Source organism: Melitaea cinxia, chromosome 7, assembly GCF_905220565.1.
Source record: "Melitaea cinxia chromosome 7, ilMelCinx1.1, whole genome shotgun sequence".
NCBI classification, from domain to species: domain Eukaryota; kingdom Metazoa; phylum Arthropoda; class Insecta; order Lepidoptera; family Nymphalidae; genus Melitaea; species Melitaea cinxia.
Window position 1 is genome coordinate 3,740,247 of NC_059400.1, and position 17,053 is coordinate 3,757,299.

General features: G+C 32.9%; 2 protein-coding genes across 2 annotated transcripts in view; one reads left to right on the forward strand and one right to left on the reverse strand.

The window, feature by feature from the left end:
• The window catches only part of LOC123655215 (calcium-activated potassium channel slowpoke), a 71,168-nt gene extending 69,218 nt beyond the window's left edge, over window positions 1-1,950 (forward strand). The window contains exon 25 of the mRNA XM_045591047.1: window positions 284-1,950. Within this exon, the coding sequence (XP_045447003.1) occupies window positions 284-364 (81 nt within the window). The 3' untranslated portion in view covers window positions 365-1,950. The remainder of the gene's footprint in view (window positions 1-283) is intronic.
• A 4,896-nt stretch (window positions 1,951-6,846) lies between these two features.
• Window positions 6,847-11,833, reverse strand: LOC123654989. The gene is made up of 3 exons (XM_045590840.1): window positions 11,584-11,833; window positions 9,762-9,954; window positions 6,847-7,830 (listed from the first exon to the last, which is right to left on the reverse strand). The coding sequence occupies exons 1-3, from the start codon at window positions 11,831-11,833 to the stop codon at window positions 7,107-7,109; spliced, it is 1,167 nt and encodes a 388-aa protein (XP_045446796.1). The 3' UTR covers window positions 6,847-7,106.
• Window positions 11,834-17,053: the final 5,220 nt, after the last annotated feature.

Sequence of the window (17,053 nt, forward strand, 5' to 3'; positions counted from 1 at the left end):
GGCCTGTTCTCACGCCAGTTTCGACCAAAACCGAAACCTAACCTCATGTGGACAATATTTTAAACATTTACACATAGATACAAAAAGTACATTGCGGTTAAGCCGAACGACGCACGACATTACACAAAGACAGTTTAGGCGGGGCCGAAAGTTTTGGCCCATTTTTGGGCGAAATCGAAACTGAGGCCGAAACTGGCTGAAACCCTAATCAAAATTTCGGTCGGTCCTTAATGAAAACATCTTAAAATGATATGGATTTAGCTAAACAAATGTTTCGTTATAGGTGTTCGTGCTAATGCAGTTCGACCCGGGCGTAGAGTACCGGTCGAGCCGGCGCGCGGCGGGCAAGGACGACGCGTCCTGACTATTGCTGTGCAGCGCCCTCACTGACGGACCCTACTCCTACATCTAGGGACCTGGCGGCCCTCGCCCGAGGACAACCCTCTCCTCTCACGTGCCCTTCCCCGACCTACCCTTAAAAGTCGTCAATGTTACCAGATTTTAGTTATCCAAATTTAAAGTTCTGTTTTGTTGTCTCCTTCCCCTTTTTTGTTACTTGTGAAATATTTGTATATATTTTTATTTTTTCTCACCGATTTCGAAAAGTATCTTCTCAATTCCATTGTTTTATTCTTTGTTATGCGATTTCTTCGCCAGCTATAAACCGATTTTAATAATTCGATCTTTTATGAATAAGCCACATTTTCTGTCATTCGAATTCTGCGAAAAAAAAAACAAATCACCGTCAAGGATTACAGACTACAGAGAATCAATCATTTAAGTCGGTTTTCATTGTGAATTTTTTTTTTCTCCTTTTTTTCTCACTTGCAAAACGCTTATAATTATTTTGTACTGTCCTTCACTTTTCTTATTTCACCCGATTTGTGTTTCTTATCTATGAGTGCCAAACCTAGTTTCAGTTTTTCTTCTATTTAGGACGGCATTTCCTTTCGGACACTGCACTGCAAACTTTCACCCACTTCTAGCACTTATAAGATTCTAGAAGACCCGTCTCGCTACTAGATATTGTGTTTAGGAATTTACTTCTCTACAACGCCGGGATAAATATCACAGGATCTTGTAGGACGGCTACATAACTTATCGATGGATGTGTATGTTCTATTAGAGTGATAGAATTAGAAAAGCTTTCGGTGTCTCAATATTTTTAGTCGTGAATTTAGGTCGTGTCATATAAGTGGTAATAGCTAACACTTCTATTGTAAGAAACGACTCTGAGAATGTAAATATCCATCGATAATGGCACACTGCACACAATTACACTTTCTGAACTGAGGGTAGGCATACGGTGGTTTTTATTCGATTTTAAACAGACACATGGACTATGTAATCAAATGCTCAATGTAAATGAACCTTTTAAACTTTTAATTGCACGAACGGCTATTTTACTGGTCAAGCTATTAATATAAGGTACATAATCTCATATATTCGCTTTGTTTAGATCGTCCATTCCTTATCCATTAGATTACTTTCATACTCACATTTAAGGTTATTTCTAAATAATAATACGTAGAAATATACTAAGCATTTAAAAATACTCATCGACTGATTGATGTACTTTTTACTTCTCACTTCACAAAGTTCAAAGTTTAGTTCATATTATGTTATTCAATACCTATAAACTTTTCTCAATCAAAGGTTGAATTCCTCGTTGTTTCCGAGTTTTGAAGGCTTATCTTTATAGCTTTTTATATGCACGGTATGGTAATAGTCTGCATACAGTTCCATTGCTCACCTTCTTATCATATTATTTAGATTTTTTTTAAATAATTATTGTTGTATTCGTAGTGTAGATTTGGTATGAATACCATATTTTCTGTGTATCCTTTTCGAGCTTGCGGCTTGTGCACAGAAAATATTGAATTGTACCGTTTATCATTATTATAGATTTTTTTTTTGATTATTTTTTTAATAAACTTATTTTTTAAAGTATTTTGTTTTTTCGTTTTTATTTTCCTCAAATAGGGCGGGGGATTGTCAAAGTGGACGTGGTTTGCGGCGCTGCACAATAATTAATGAACTGAAACAAATTATATAAATGAAATACTACAAATTGCCATTGCGAGAATGTTCGATCCAATGGGATATACGTGGAGAGCTGAGTGCAAAGTGTAATTTTGCTGTAAATGTGTGATATTATTTTGAAAACGTCGTTGTTATGAATACGGCTTCTGAAGCCTGCGATGTATTTAGAATTAATTCCGGGTGCTTTGACGATTGTGGACTCTACATAGTTTATTGTGTTAGATAAGGCAAAACTTTAATTAACTGCACTAAGCAAGTTCAATCTAAACATAAAAAAACGCTAAACAACAGGCAGTTACTTGAAGTTCCATTCTTAGAATTTACTAATTTAAACAAACTCGCATCACCGTTAATAGCATCGTAAATATAGTATCATATAGTGAACGTAACGCAATAATTTATTATTAAATCAGAATTACATGATGTTTGATGAATATATTATAATAGATAATAGAAACCGCAACGAGCTAACGCGTTATGTGCACGCAATTTAACACCGTATTATATTAGTCGTTAACGAATTAAATACCTCAACTGTTAGTGTAATATTTTGAATGTTAAATGAGACTCATTTGTCAAACATCCTGTACATAGTCGAGGATTTCAGGGTTCGTTCATACTGAGATGAATGCTTTTGTAATGTTTTAAATTTAATATACAGTCGGACAATAAACACATTTTAAATATATTTTTAAAAATCGTTTCGATTTTACTTTTAATTAACCACCTATTTGGTTTTAGCATAGAATTACGATAATATATTTATTGACCGACTGTAATATATAAAATTATAAGTATTTGTACGCAACTAGTCTGTGCGAACCCTTCGCCTGATAACATAGGGTGAAACTGAAGATGTGCATATTAATCCAAATTCCAACTTTGATCCAAGTTTCACCAAACGTTTGCGGCATTAGTTTACGATAGGTTCATCATTATAATAGTATAGGTAAAGCCGGCCTTATTTGCACATAGGGTAATACATTCAACGTCAGTGTGGTTAAATATACTCGGTCCAAACGATACAGCGCTAGATGCAACTCGTCACGGAATTGAGTGGAAAACACTGCCATTTTTTATGTACATCATAACAGTCCAAGTGATAAAATAACACACGGAAAGTACAAATACTTTCAAGGAATACTATGGATCGTAAATATACGTATTAAAATATTCGACTATTACGTTTTTATCGAAATCATAAGAAATTATTATGGTATAGGAAATGTATGTCGGATATATAGGAATAATTGGCAAAGTACCTACTGAACATCTTAATGAACGCAATGCCAAAAGGAAGGCAAATCTTGTAATCAGCTTATATTCACTGCAGTGAAATGTAAAAGCTTTCGGCGTAACTTATTAATGTAAATGTAATTTTAATACTCCGTGTCTTAACGTCGTTTGAGATTGATAATAAATATTTCAATTAAAACGAAATCGTGAAGTGTTTATTCGTATCTGCACTTTCACATAAATTTAAAAATAACGATACATAAAATTAATTTGGCAAGGTATAGGTAATAAATTCGAAAAATTATTGTACCTAAGTAGACGAAGCAAAATGTAACTTTATCGATCGTAAAATTATAAAAATGAGATGGTTGTGCACGATAGGTTTTTAAATCAATGTAATCGGTCTGTCCAAATTTTATTCTTAACTATTTATTGTTCTATTTCTACGTATCAGTCGGTTCGAAGAGCAGCCCGAGACTAAACCTGAGGGGATAGCACCTCGAAACCAAACGATAGTAAATATAAAAGAATTTAGCTTTCATCAGAGTAGTACCATGCATGCCACTCGAGAGTCTTTAGACACCAAACCGGCTAGAGAGCCGCCGCCAACTCTACTCGAAATTCTATTTAATATTACTAGTTCTTTGTAAATAGTCAAATGTAATTTTATATGTTACTTAAGAATTTTTCAAAGTACACCTCCTTTTCATTACAAATAGATGGCTACGGCTGCTTTAAAGTTTATATTCGATACTGTCGTGTGTAGTTTGTTGGGATTAGGCTTCTGTCACTGTATGCTAGTTAGGTTTAGAGTTCGGAAGTTTCATTGTAAAAATGTAAAATACACGCTAATAGGTATTTTGAATTAATTATGAATATTACATTTAAGAGTAATATTAAATGATGATTTTTCCTTTAATATTTTTATACAGCATTACAAATATTTATCGCAATTAAAAGTTTATAGAGGTGGGTCAGTGTGCAATTTAAATAGTGTCTAATTGTATAATCGCCTTAACAAGAGAGAATATAGCTGAGTCCTTCTGCGTGTGATTGCTTGTGGTCTAATGTTATCGTAAGTGATGAAATTTTATGCTCTGTGCATGTATCTTGTCGCCAATCACGTCTTTAATGCGGTGAAGTCGATTGCGTCGTAACTTATGAAAATTATTTCAATACCACGATCCGATTTGTAACATATAATTCAAAAAACGTAGTATACTTTCAGTTTTCTTAATATAAATATGACTTTATGTATAAAACATATAATTAACTAAACACCATATCAATAGATGCCTTGTATATCCACATTAAACGGTTCAAAAGCTAGTTAAAATTTAGATATTTCTGTAGAGGTCCAACATAGAGGCCAAAGTTGTTAAAAATAGTATATTACACTATACACGAATAGGAATCTAAGATTAAAAAAAAAAACCTTTTACAAATCGGATCTTAAAATTTTCAAAATTGGAATATACTGATTGTCAATATGGGTAACATTTTATTTGTTTATGTCAAGAAAACACACTACCGTGCACGCACAAAGTATACGCGAACGAATAGTTAATTAGTAGATACTTCTCAGACGAACTATTTCGGCGGTGTGTTAGTTCCTGAAATTATTTTCGTCATTACGACTTTCTCTCGCGATAATTTAAATCGAAATTATATAAACACTAAATGCCTATTCGCAACTAGGTAGTTCCATGTTCTGTGTGCAATAAAATCCTAGAATTAACAACATTGTTGACTATTGCTAATAGCTTGAGGTTGTTAACGTTTTTAGAACAGAATGATGAATTTTTATGTATTATATACGTATTTAAAAAAATCTTAACGCTCTATATTACGGATATACGCTAGACCCCTTTTGTAAGCTGATGCCATCTTGTCATGTTGTTATACGCATAGTCCTCTCTTAATTAAAGTAGAATCAATATATAATGATGGCTGTGAGGTAAATATTAAAACAATTTAAATTTATATTATGTAAATGAAAAGATAAAAATAGTAAGGAAGAGATCGCTATGTCGAAGAAGGTCAAACGTTAGTGTTTGTTATGATTTGGCACTGACGTAGTTAGGCGTCCACGAAAATGCCTAGACTGCCTAAAGTTTACGATCGTTGATACCTAAGCCTACATTTAACCACTTATGAAATTTAGATTTTAAGAAATATATTAAAATGCTTTATCTATGTCTAATGTCATTTTTAATCTATTAACGCCAGTGCCAAGACAGAGCAATTGTCCAATAATTTGACCAGATATTGGTTCGATACCGCCATTCATATCGCGGGTTGCCATATCGTTGTTTAAAATATGTTCACCTCGTAGCTCATTGGTATAAATTTTATTTACTAGTCTAATTAACTTCGATCCTAAATCATAGCGTCTTGTTGTATGTGTAATAATTATGTAAACTGTTATATCATTGGTGGCAACCCAGTAACTCAAGCTCACAGCTTTCTTCGCAGTTGCTCAAATTTCTCAAATCGCAACCCTATGTTTCACCGCTTCTAGATGACCATTTTATGAAATTAATATCACCATATTTGTGGTCCGATTAATAAAAAATGAGACGCTTACGAATGATTATACAAGTTTCTATTCGAAAAATGGAAAATTCTAAATTAATTAATTATAATTTTTAAAGTAATTAATAGTTTTATTAAAATAAATGAAATAGTTTATAATGAAGCGGAAACTTGTATCATCATTTAGACCAATTACTGATACTGTAAAATCGTTATCGAGAAACGAAATCGATTTTATAGTTACAGTGTAAATAGAGACCTGATTAGCGAGTCAAATTTTGTGTGTTGCCATTTTCACGTAATATTACATAAGCCTTGACACATGTACGATAGCAACACTTCCCATACAAACTACCAAAACTTAAGGAAATATAGCTCTTATGATAATGATATAGAATAAATATTGGCTTGTTATGATTGTAGTCGGAAATGTTGCTGTGTGCACTGAAAAGCGAAACGACTGCACAACCCGGGAAATGTAATATTACCCCCGACTGTTCAAAATGTAATCACAACACAAAACAAATTATTTAATATTGTTGATGTTGATTGTTAATAAAATGCAAATAATGTAAATATCAAAATAAATTCTGTATTTGTATTTGAAGGAGTGTTTTTCATAAAAAAGATGACCCCACCCTTTAATTTTATTACATTTTTTTTTATATTTATGACAAAATGATACAATTTAGACGTATTACATTTTGTTTATTTTGATTTACTAGTATATACATATTACAAGCACATTTGTACAGTATTAACATCACATATAATTTTATTAATCCTATTACAAATCATTCACTAAAACAATATGACTGTACACTAAAAATTATCATGAAATAAATTATCATTCTTAGTTTTTTACAAATGTAGGTTAAAAATGCTTCAAAAATATTTAAAATATAGGGATGAAATCTTAAATCCCTACTAATATTATAAATGTGAATGTAAGTTTGTTTGTTACGCTTTCACGTGAGAACTACTTAACTGATCATCATGAGCTTTGTACACATATTTTTGGAAGTATTAGAAGTAACATAGGATACTTTTTATTAAAAAAAAAACAATGCGAGCGAAGCCGCGGATAAAAGCTAATTATTAAATAAAAGCTCAGTATGAACTAACGTAATCACATTATTTTGTGGTAAAATAGTTTGTGTAATGAGTCAAATTGTTCGCGACAAGAGTTGATTTATTAAAATTATTTTCAGGCCATATGTATGTATATTTAGACTTAATTTAGTTTTTTTTTTTTTTTACTTTAAAATACTGTTATAATTTCTAAAATCAATTCAAGCAAATTTAACTTTGTCCAAATAACCTTTTGACATTTTCCTCGATCGTAATTTTTTCGCGGAATGTACAGGTACTTTTCTCTTCTCCTCTTCCAAAAGCAATGGAGGCAGAGACACTTTTCTCATATTAACTTGCGAATGTGTACCATTATTTAATTTAGAGCCTTCATTGGGTGGATAATCAGGAGTATACAGAGGTTCCAGTTTAGCTAGCTCTCTATGCCTCGCTGTCAATACCCTAGCGTTTAAAACTTTACTATTATCCGTAACGATACTATTATAGTTTCTTGTATCAAGAGAGACAAATGACTTGGCGCTACTTCTTTCGTAATGGAAAGACGACCCTGGCCTTGTATTTCTCATCCATCTCGAAGATACCAGATCTGACCTGAGTATTGAGGGGTTTGGTCGCTTCCTTTGCGATGGACTCCGAATTTGTATCGGTGTGATATGCAAGAGAGAGCAAAACGTATCTGGAAGATCTAGTTCTTCAAGTTTAAATGATACTTTTTCTCTAGAAAGTTTAGGCTCGTACGTATCGTCAGTTATGGATACACGGGGTGAGTTTTGGGGCGTAACATCTGTGCTGCTTTGTGATAACCGCTCTTCGCTTTCACTGAATTGGTCATAATCACTGTAGTGCATTGCAATGACTTCTTCGTGATCCATCTGTCGATAACATAGTCTTTTCTCCGGCAGTGGAATAGCTTTGCCGACGATTCTGCAATATATTTTAAGATCAATACGCTTAGAAAATTGATTAATTCGAATGAATGGATGATTAGAATTTTTGAAATAGGCCCGAATTAGACGTAGAAATGTACACACTGTTAAAATACTTAAATAATTTTAAGTATTAGTTATATTAACGGAATACGAAATTCAGATAGATCTTGGGGACGAAAAAAACGCGCTACGCTTTTGTGCAGCATTATAAATTATAATAAAAAAATCCATAAAACTTACATGATTACTTCTTCGAAATAATATAACAAAAAAATTACATTTATCACAAGAAACAAAAACAACAGTGCAATAGATACAAGTCGCAAGCTATCGTTATAAGTAGCTCTTGACTAATTTAATATCAAATAATATTTTCTAAATTTATTTGAAACTAGCGTTTGCCTGTGACTTCGCTAACATAGAAATTCATTTAATTTACAATAAGAGGTAAATCAGTACCTATTTTTATACTGCAATAATTTAGGACCTCTTTGTATACCACACTTATGATTCGATTTTCGAACTCGGTAAATGGACTATCTAACCCTGAAAGAATTTTTCAAATTGGACCAATAGTTCCTGAGATGAGCGTGTCCAAACAAACAAACTCTTCCGGTTTATAACATTAGTATAGATAAAAATTCTAAAAAATTTAAAAAAAGTCCTCCTTAATACGTCCCTGTTGCAAAACAAGTTCACGGTGGACATCTACTAAATATTACCTGTCTCCCTGCCAAGTTTTAAGTTTGTAGTATAACAAATGAAGGATTTTATAAAAAATCTACGGGCCTTAGACACTCTAAACGCGGTCCTGTTACAAAATTCATTCCTGGTAAGCGCTTACCAACTATTTTTACTTCTATGTCAAATGACCTATCTCACTTTTTCAATATCGCAAATGAGTGAGAGACATATTCAGTAGATACTCATTTGTTAAATAAAAATCGGCCAAGTGCGAGTCGGACTCGCGCCAGAAGAGTTCCTTACCATTGACTAAACAACATATAAATAAATGGTTCTGTAAAATATTTAATTGTCAAATAAAACTAAATATGTTGTGAATATTTTAAGCGTGCACGTAGTGCTGATGTTAATATCGGGCAAAAAAGCGGCAAAAAACCACTTTTGTCAAATCGCCGTCCGTCGTCAAATCGCATATGTTGTAGCCCCCCTTAATTTTTAATTTTATTTTGTTTTTAGTATTTGTTATTATAGCGGCAACAGAAATACTTATTTGTGAAAATTTCAACTGTCTAGCTACCGCGGTTCTTGAGATACAGCCTGGTGACAGACAGGTAGATGGACAGATGGACAGATGGACGGACGGACGGACGGACGGACGGTCAGAAGGACGGACGGACGGCCAGACAGAAGGACGGACGGACGGACAGAAGGACGGACGGACGGACAGAAGGACGGACGGACAGAAGGAAGGACGGACGGACAGAAGGACGGACGGACAGAGGGACGGACGGACAGAAGTAAGGACGGACGGACAGAGGGACGGACGGACGGACAGAGGGACGGACGGACAGAAGTAAGGACGGACGGACAGAAGTAAGGACGGACGGACAGAGGGACGGACGGACAGAGGGACGGACGGACAGAGGGACGGACGGACAGAAAGGGATGTCTTAGTAATAGGATCTCGTTTTTACCCTTTGGGTACGGAACCCTAAAAAAGACTATAATAATGAATATTTAATTGATTATTTTTTCGACTACCTTTATTATTACTCGTTGATGTAAATTGAAATCGATTTTCTTGTTTGTGAGCAAACACAATTATACTTACTATAGTCACACATATTTATATTATTTAATAATATTAACGATTAAGGAAATCCTGTATAATATTTTTTATAATATTTGTTAATATTTAGTTGTTAATAATAATGGAAATTTTATAAATGAAATGCTACCTACCTGAGCTGTGGATGCAACTGTCTCCATTGCCTGCACTCTTCGAGAATATTCGCCCGGGAACACTTTTCTCCATCTTCATCATATAATGTCCTTTCAATCCTCGCCCACTCTTCTGTTAAAGTTTTAGTAGCTTCTGCTGTATTCTTTCTTAAAGCTGAACCAGAACTACTGTCACTTTCTTCACTGTTAAAGTCTGAAAAAAATCCAAATCCAAAACACATTATCAGGAATGAGGAAAAACTATTTATATATATTGAACATCTCAAACTAGAAGACAATAAACTAATTTCATTTAATTATAATTACATTATCTTACAGAAAAGAAAGTAGGAATAAATAAACTTTTGTGTTTTTTTTTTTTATATGTATTAACGTAAATACATAAAATAAGAGAAAAATCTGTTTTATTAATAAATTAAATGATATTTTATTATTTTTTTATTTTATTTAATTTAATATTTTTATTTTATAAAAATGTTAAATATAAATTGTTTCATTAGATAAAATAAAAGAGCTTAACAAATTAATTTCATTACAAATAAAAATAAATTTAATTTATTGTTTCATAGTTAAAGAAACCTACTCTATAAGTCTAACATAGTTTCAATGAAAAAAAGATTTTTAGGCACCTTCTACTCCCATTAAAAATGTAATATTAGGTTGGTCTAGGTATAAATATATCAGATGGCGAATGCTAGCGCGACCCCATCTCGCCCCACCCAGGCGGATGACTGCTAACATGTGGTGGTTTTTAGTCAGTAGGTGTCTGACATAACCCTCTGGCGCCCCCGTGCTGGAGGGTATCCATGATGGATTTTCCCGACGTAAAAAAAAAATAATATATCACCATATCCTTTAAAATACAGTATTTTTATACACAATATAATACAATACACAATATAATTAAAAACATATATGATTATATTTTTACCTAGATATTTATTTATATTTTCAGTATATACAGATCAATTGATAAATTTAATATGGCTGAGAATATTTGGACACTAACGTGACTCCAACGGTAATCTTATGTGACTGGTACTTCTTCAAAAAGAAAAAACTAACCTAATGTAAAATTCCATGGCGTCTCTAGCTTTTAAAAAACACTCTAGGGGTATTCAGTGTGATTAAATTACGGAAACAGAACCACAATAGATCTGAAACTGTACATAGTCCCAGTCACGCTAGTCAAGCTAAATTACCGCTGGAGGATAGTATATCCTTATCAAATTAATATACAAATCCAGACAATAATTATTATAATAAAGTTGTTTCAAACAATTAAGGGCAATTGGACTTATAACAACAACTTTAGCTTTAACAATATATTACTTCACAGCTAAATAATACTAATAATAACTAGCAAGATAAATTATTTTTTATATTTAAAATATATTATCAGATTTCATGGATATTTCAAGCTTTTTCAATTAAAAATTAACTTTAATTTTTTAAGTGTAGTCTACTTTTCTAAAATTCTTAACAATAGCGTGCGGCTTAAGTCTTTTTTTTTTTTTTTTTTTTTTTTTAAATATATAGACTAGCGCTTGACCGCGATCTCACCTGATGGTAAGTGAAGATGCAGTCTAAGATAGTGCGCGCTTGCCTAGAAGATGCCTATTCACTATTGATTTGAAAATACCCAAGTTGTAATTATTTGGAAAAATATATATAATAATGAATTAATTTAAGTCTTTTAATGCTTTAAATACACAGAATACCTCGTAAAGAATTATTTTTTAAAATATAACACATGAATTTCGAAATTAAAACGTATTAATTGTTGATTTTTATATATTTAATGATGACAAAAATATAATACCTGTTTCACTTTCAGAGAAAAAGTCAGAAAATGGAGTGCTTGCTCTCTCTAAGCTATCGTCAGCATAATGAGGTATTTTGTACGAATAATTGAGATTCCTGTTCACGAAATTACCAGCATTCGCAGATAATGCCGGTAATTCCTGTCCAGAACGAAAAGTAGCTCTTTGATGGGATATTTGCGGCAAGTAATCAATAATTTTGTTGATATTTCTCTCTCGCGCTGACAAAATGTATTTACGGGCCGACATTATCAATTATTTATGTACAAGTGCCATTTTCTCGACTGCCATAGGTCTCAAGTTATTTCTAATTTTAATTTTAAATACAAGGAAATGATTTTATAATTGATGTGATACAAATTAATTTTTTAAAATATCAAATTATGAAAATTATCAACAAATCAATTTAATGTTGTTGTTTTAAAATTTATCCCCAATAGGGAAAGGCAAAGGACTATAATCCATACAGCCTAGTCTGAATTTGTAAGTTTCGTTCTGATATATCAAAAGGCCGGAGCCAAGTCTGAAGTAACTTTGTTGTTCTTCTGATTCGATGACTGGTAGAGTAAGGCCGAAACCAAGTCTGAAATTTCATATTTTCGTCTACTCTTCTTTGTCTATAAGTGATAGGCGAGGTCGAAACCAAGTCTGTAATAGGCCGAAGCCTGAAATATCAAAATAAAATTTCACATCCGATGAATGAAGGTCCTGATCCTGTTTCAAATATCATTGATAGTATTGCAAATAAATTCAAATATACTAGTATAGTTATCCAAATTAGTCAATAAATCTTGTGTATTGCGCGGGACATTTTTTGGTCCAGAAGTTGATAACAAGTTGGCTATAAATAAGAGGCGTTCCAGATTAAAAGCGGAGCATTCAAAAAATATGTGATCTAAAGACTGTGTAGAGTTGTTGGTGCAATGTGGGCAAACGGGTGATGAGATGATACGCATACGATTCAAATGTGCATTAAATCTGCAATGTCCAAATCTCAAGCGGCATAGTATTGTATAATATTTTCTGCTTCTATGTTGATGCGATTTAGTAAACCAAGGACTTTTTCCAATATCTTGATTTATCTGAGCATACCAAGATCCTTTTCTTAACAAGGTTTGTCGCCAAAGATCACGCCAATCAGATAGGATTTTTGATTTAATAGCAACTAATAGATCAGTGTATGGTACGGCAACATTCTCATCAACAGGGCTGCCGCTGTCACTGTCAACAATTGAACGTGCCAGAAAGTCCACATGTTCATTTCCCCTTACTCCTATATGTGAAGGTGTCCACAATAATTTGATGTTGTAGTTTCTTCTGGATAGTTGATAAAGGAGATGTCTTATTTCTAAAATGATGAAGTTTGTATTAGCACTGAATTGATAATTATCTAAAGCCTTTAGAACGCTCATACTGTCAGTAATGATCAGCCAATATTGATTAGTTTGTTTTTTAATGAATTCTAGGGCAGCAGTAATTGCTAGAGCTTCAGCTGTAAATATTGATATCTCCTTTTTCAATCTGACGCCTTGGCCAAACTTCAGATGAGGTACATAATAGGCCATGGAAACATTTATATCATTTTTTGATCCATCTGTGTAAACTTGTTTGAACTTATCAGAGTATTGTGCTATGAGGTTGTAAACTTCCTGGCGCTCTTTTAGCTTATGGTCAATAATAATATCGATTTGATTAATAAGACAGTCAAACTCCTTTTCGTAACACATCCAATTGCTAGAACTGTGTATTTTGTGTTGGTTATTTAGATTTAACATGAATGAATATTCGAAGAGAATAAATGGGTTATTAGAAGTTAATGGAGCATTTACAGGATATTTACTATGTAAGTAATTAAGCTTTTTAATTAGAGGATGATTACTAATGGAAAACAGTTTTAGCAAAAAACAGTATTTCAAATATTTAAATCTAAGGTGTAAAGGGGAAATGTTGCACTCGACCTGTAACGAATTAATTGGGGTTGTTTTCATGGCGCCAGTGATAAGTCTCAGGCTGTGATTTTGAATAATATTTAATTTGTTAACCAACTTGTCATTAGCAGAAAAACATAGAAATCCATATTCAAAATGACTGCGTACAAGAGATTTATATAGGGTAAGAAGGATTTTTGGATCAGAACCCCAATATGTTTTTGCAAGAGACTTTAAAATATTAAGAGCCTTAAGAGCTCTATCAACTATGTGGTCTACATATTTGTTCCATGATAAGTTATTCATGAATATAACACCTAAAAATTTAACTTCATTTGTGATAAGAAGAGATATATTATTATAGTTTATTTTAATTCTTTCAGACCCTACTTTATTAAAAACTATGACTTTAGACTTTTCAAAGCTAATGTCCAATGCAAGATAATTAAAATAAGAATTTAATTTAACTAAAGCTTCGTTTAACTTAAGATTTAGGGTAGTTATATTATTACTAGAACAATAGACTACCAAATCATCAGCAAACTGTAAATTGTATATATGAGAGCCTAGAATTAAGTTTAATCTATGTATATAAAGTGTGAAAATCAATGGACTCAAAATGCTACCTTGACATGTACCTTTATGAGAAAGCCTTGGACCAATAAGTCTATTATTATACTTAACAAATACCTTCCTACTGTGCAAAAAATTAAAAATCCATTGTATAACTTTTACAGGTAAACCAATCGCAGCTAATTCCGTGGATAGAATATGATGGTTAACATTATTAAAGGCTCCAACTACATCGAAGAAAACTCCAGCGAGAGCTTGCTTTGATTGTATAGCATTATAAATATCAAGATGTAAGTGAGCAATGCTCTCCCTTGAAGACCTGCCTCTTCTAAAACCAAACTGATTAGGAGGTAAAATATGATTAGACTCTATGAAATGTTCCAATCTTTGTTTTAAAAGTTGTTCAAATATTTTTCCCATGCAAGAAGTCAATGCTATAGGTCTATATGAATCAAAGTTAAACTTGTCCTTGTTGGGTTTTAAGATAGGTACTAAACAATCAACCTTCCAATCCATAGGAATAAGATTATGCTCCCAAAGAAGATTCAGGATATTTAATAAAATTAGTTTAGATTGAGAAGACAGGTGTTTAAGCATTTTATATGAAATGTAGTCAAGGCCAGGTGTAGAGTCTTTTCTGGATGAAATAGCAGAATTTAATTCGACAATGGTAAAAGATTTTATAATAAAATTTTGATTAGGAAGAATATGGCAGAAAGAATTAAGATTAAAGGCTGGCTCTACAGTATCTGGAGTATATTTTTTGAGAAAATCAAAGATCCAAGAATAGTCAGAGTTGTTATGGGAAGGTGGAGAATAGCTTTTGTTAAATTTTCGCATATACGTCCAAATGACTGATATAGGAGTCGATCTGTTAAATTGTTCACAAAGTTTTATCCAACTGTTTCTTCTCTCATTTCTGATAATATATTTTTTGGTGGCTTGTAGTCTTTTAAAATTAATGTAATTAGCCTCAGTGGGATCAGATTTAAAAGTCAAATAAGCGTTTTTGCTATTTAATACGGCTTTGGTGCAATTGAAATTCCACCAAGGAAGAAGTTTTTTTTTTTTATTTAAGTTAGAAGGAGAGCATGAAGATAAAGCTGTATTAACCAAAGAGTGCTTAGAAATAGAAGATGATTTCCACAGTGCTGAGTGTAAAATATCTGTAAATTTTGTGTAGTTATGAAGGGGGTCTTGTGTATCAAGAGAAAATTCAGTGAGCAATAGTTGGACATTTAAATTATAAATGTTCCAATCAACGTTGTTCAGGTTAGGGAAGCAGGGTAGTGAGCTACTATTGGGAATAGGAGTGGCATTGTAATGATTGTTATTAAGTAAAATTTTTGTGATTACAGGAAAGTGGTAGCTGCCTAAGGGATCGTCATGTACTGACCAGTCACACTCTAGAGCCAATGAAGGTGATACTATGGTTAAGTCAAGAGCATTCTGTCTCCATATGTGCGAACCAACAGTGGTCATACTTCCGTCATTAAGTATAACCAAATTATTGTTATTGATAGACTCTAAAATGTCTTTGCCTCGACAATTAGAAGTAGAACAGCCCCAGGCTGAGTTTAGGCCATTAAAATCTCCTGCTAGGAAGATTGGTTCTGGTAAACTTTTAATTAACCTGTCTAGTTTAGATTTAGAAAAAGCAGGATTGCAATTAGTTGGACTGTAAAAGCTTATGATAGTAAGTTCTTTGTTGCTAGAGTATTTTATACGAACAACAACATTTTGAATGGAGTCATCATAAAAAGTATCAATTTTAGAATAAGAAATAGAGCTATGTATTAATATGGCTACGCCATTGTGGGTGTTTCCTGAATCAAGACGAATTACATTGTAATGACGTATCTTAAATTTTTGACAAGGCTTTAACCAAGTCTCACAAATTAACGCAATGTGAATATTTTTGTCCAAAAGGAAATAATTAAAAATATGTTGATTGTGTAGAATACTCTGAGCATTCCATTGCACAATATTTAAAGTATCCATAAAGTACAAATTATTTATTAGTAACCTTTTTTAATGTATCTTGCAGGACATTTTTAATATTTTGGGAAGAGATAGGTATTTCATTATTTTTGTTTAGTGTTATAAGTTTTACTAAAGCTTCTGTAATAGATTTGAGTATTATTTCGGAATTTAAAAGAGATAAGAACTGATCAGTTTTGTTTAATGATGGAAAGTGAGAGCTGTTTAAAACATCAACAAAGCTTTTTTTCTGAAATTTATCTCTGTTAAGCTGGATTTTTTCTTTTTTAACAGGGCATGCAGGGGATATGGCAATGTGATTGCCAGAGCAGTGACAGCAACTGGCTGCAGTATAAGGAGTCTGACAATCTTTAAAATTGTGACCTTCGCCACAAATGCTGCATCTTTGTGAATTTTTACAGAATTTTGCAATATGACCATATCTTAAACACTTTAGACACTGCTTTACTGGCGGGATGTACTGCCGTACTTCGAACCGCCAGCTGTTGAGGTCCACACTATCTGGTAAATTGGGACAGGAAAAGGTTATAGAAATTGTTTTTGTGGGGATTAATTTTATTTCTCCATTTTCTCTTACACGTCGCATAAATCTACGTATAGATATAATATTTTTCGTGCTAGTTAGAGCTGAATATATTTCTTTATTGGATAATTCTATAGGCACATGAGAAATTACCCCAGTGACCTCTGTAGCGGCAGCCGGAAGGGAAGCTTTAAGTTTGTACCCATCAAGATATTTTTTGTTGCCTAAGACCGCGTTAGCAAAAGCAGGTCTATCAAAGATAACTCCAACTTTACTTTTATTAATGCGTTTTAGTTGTTTCACGCCTTTATTATATTTTTTTATGCTATTAGCGAGTGTCATCATGTCTCTTGTTCCGATTGGCTTGTCAGCCTCTGTACTCTCCAGGAATACAATATAGTCAAAATTACCCCCGTTCTCAGGGTAGTGCCGCACGTAATCGGC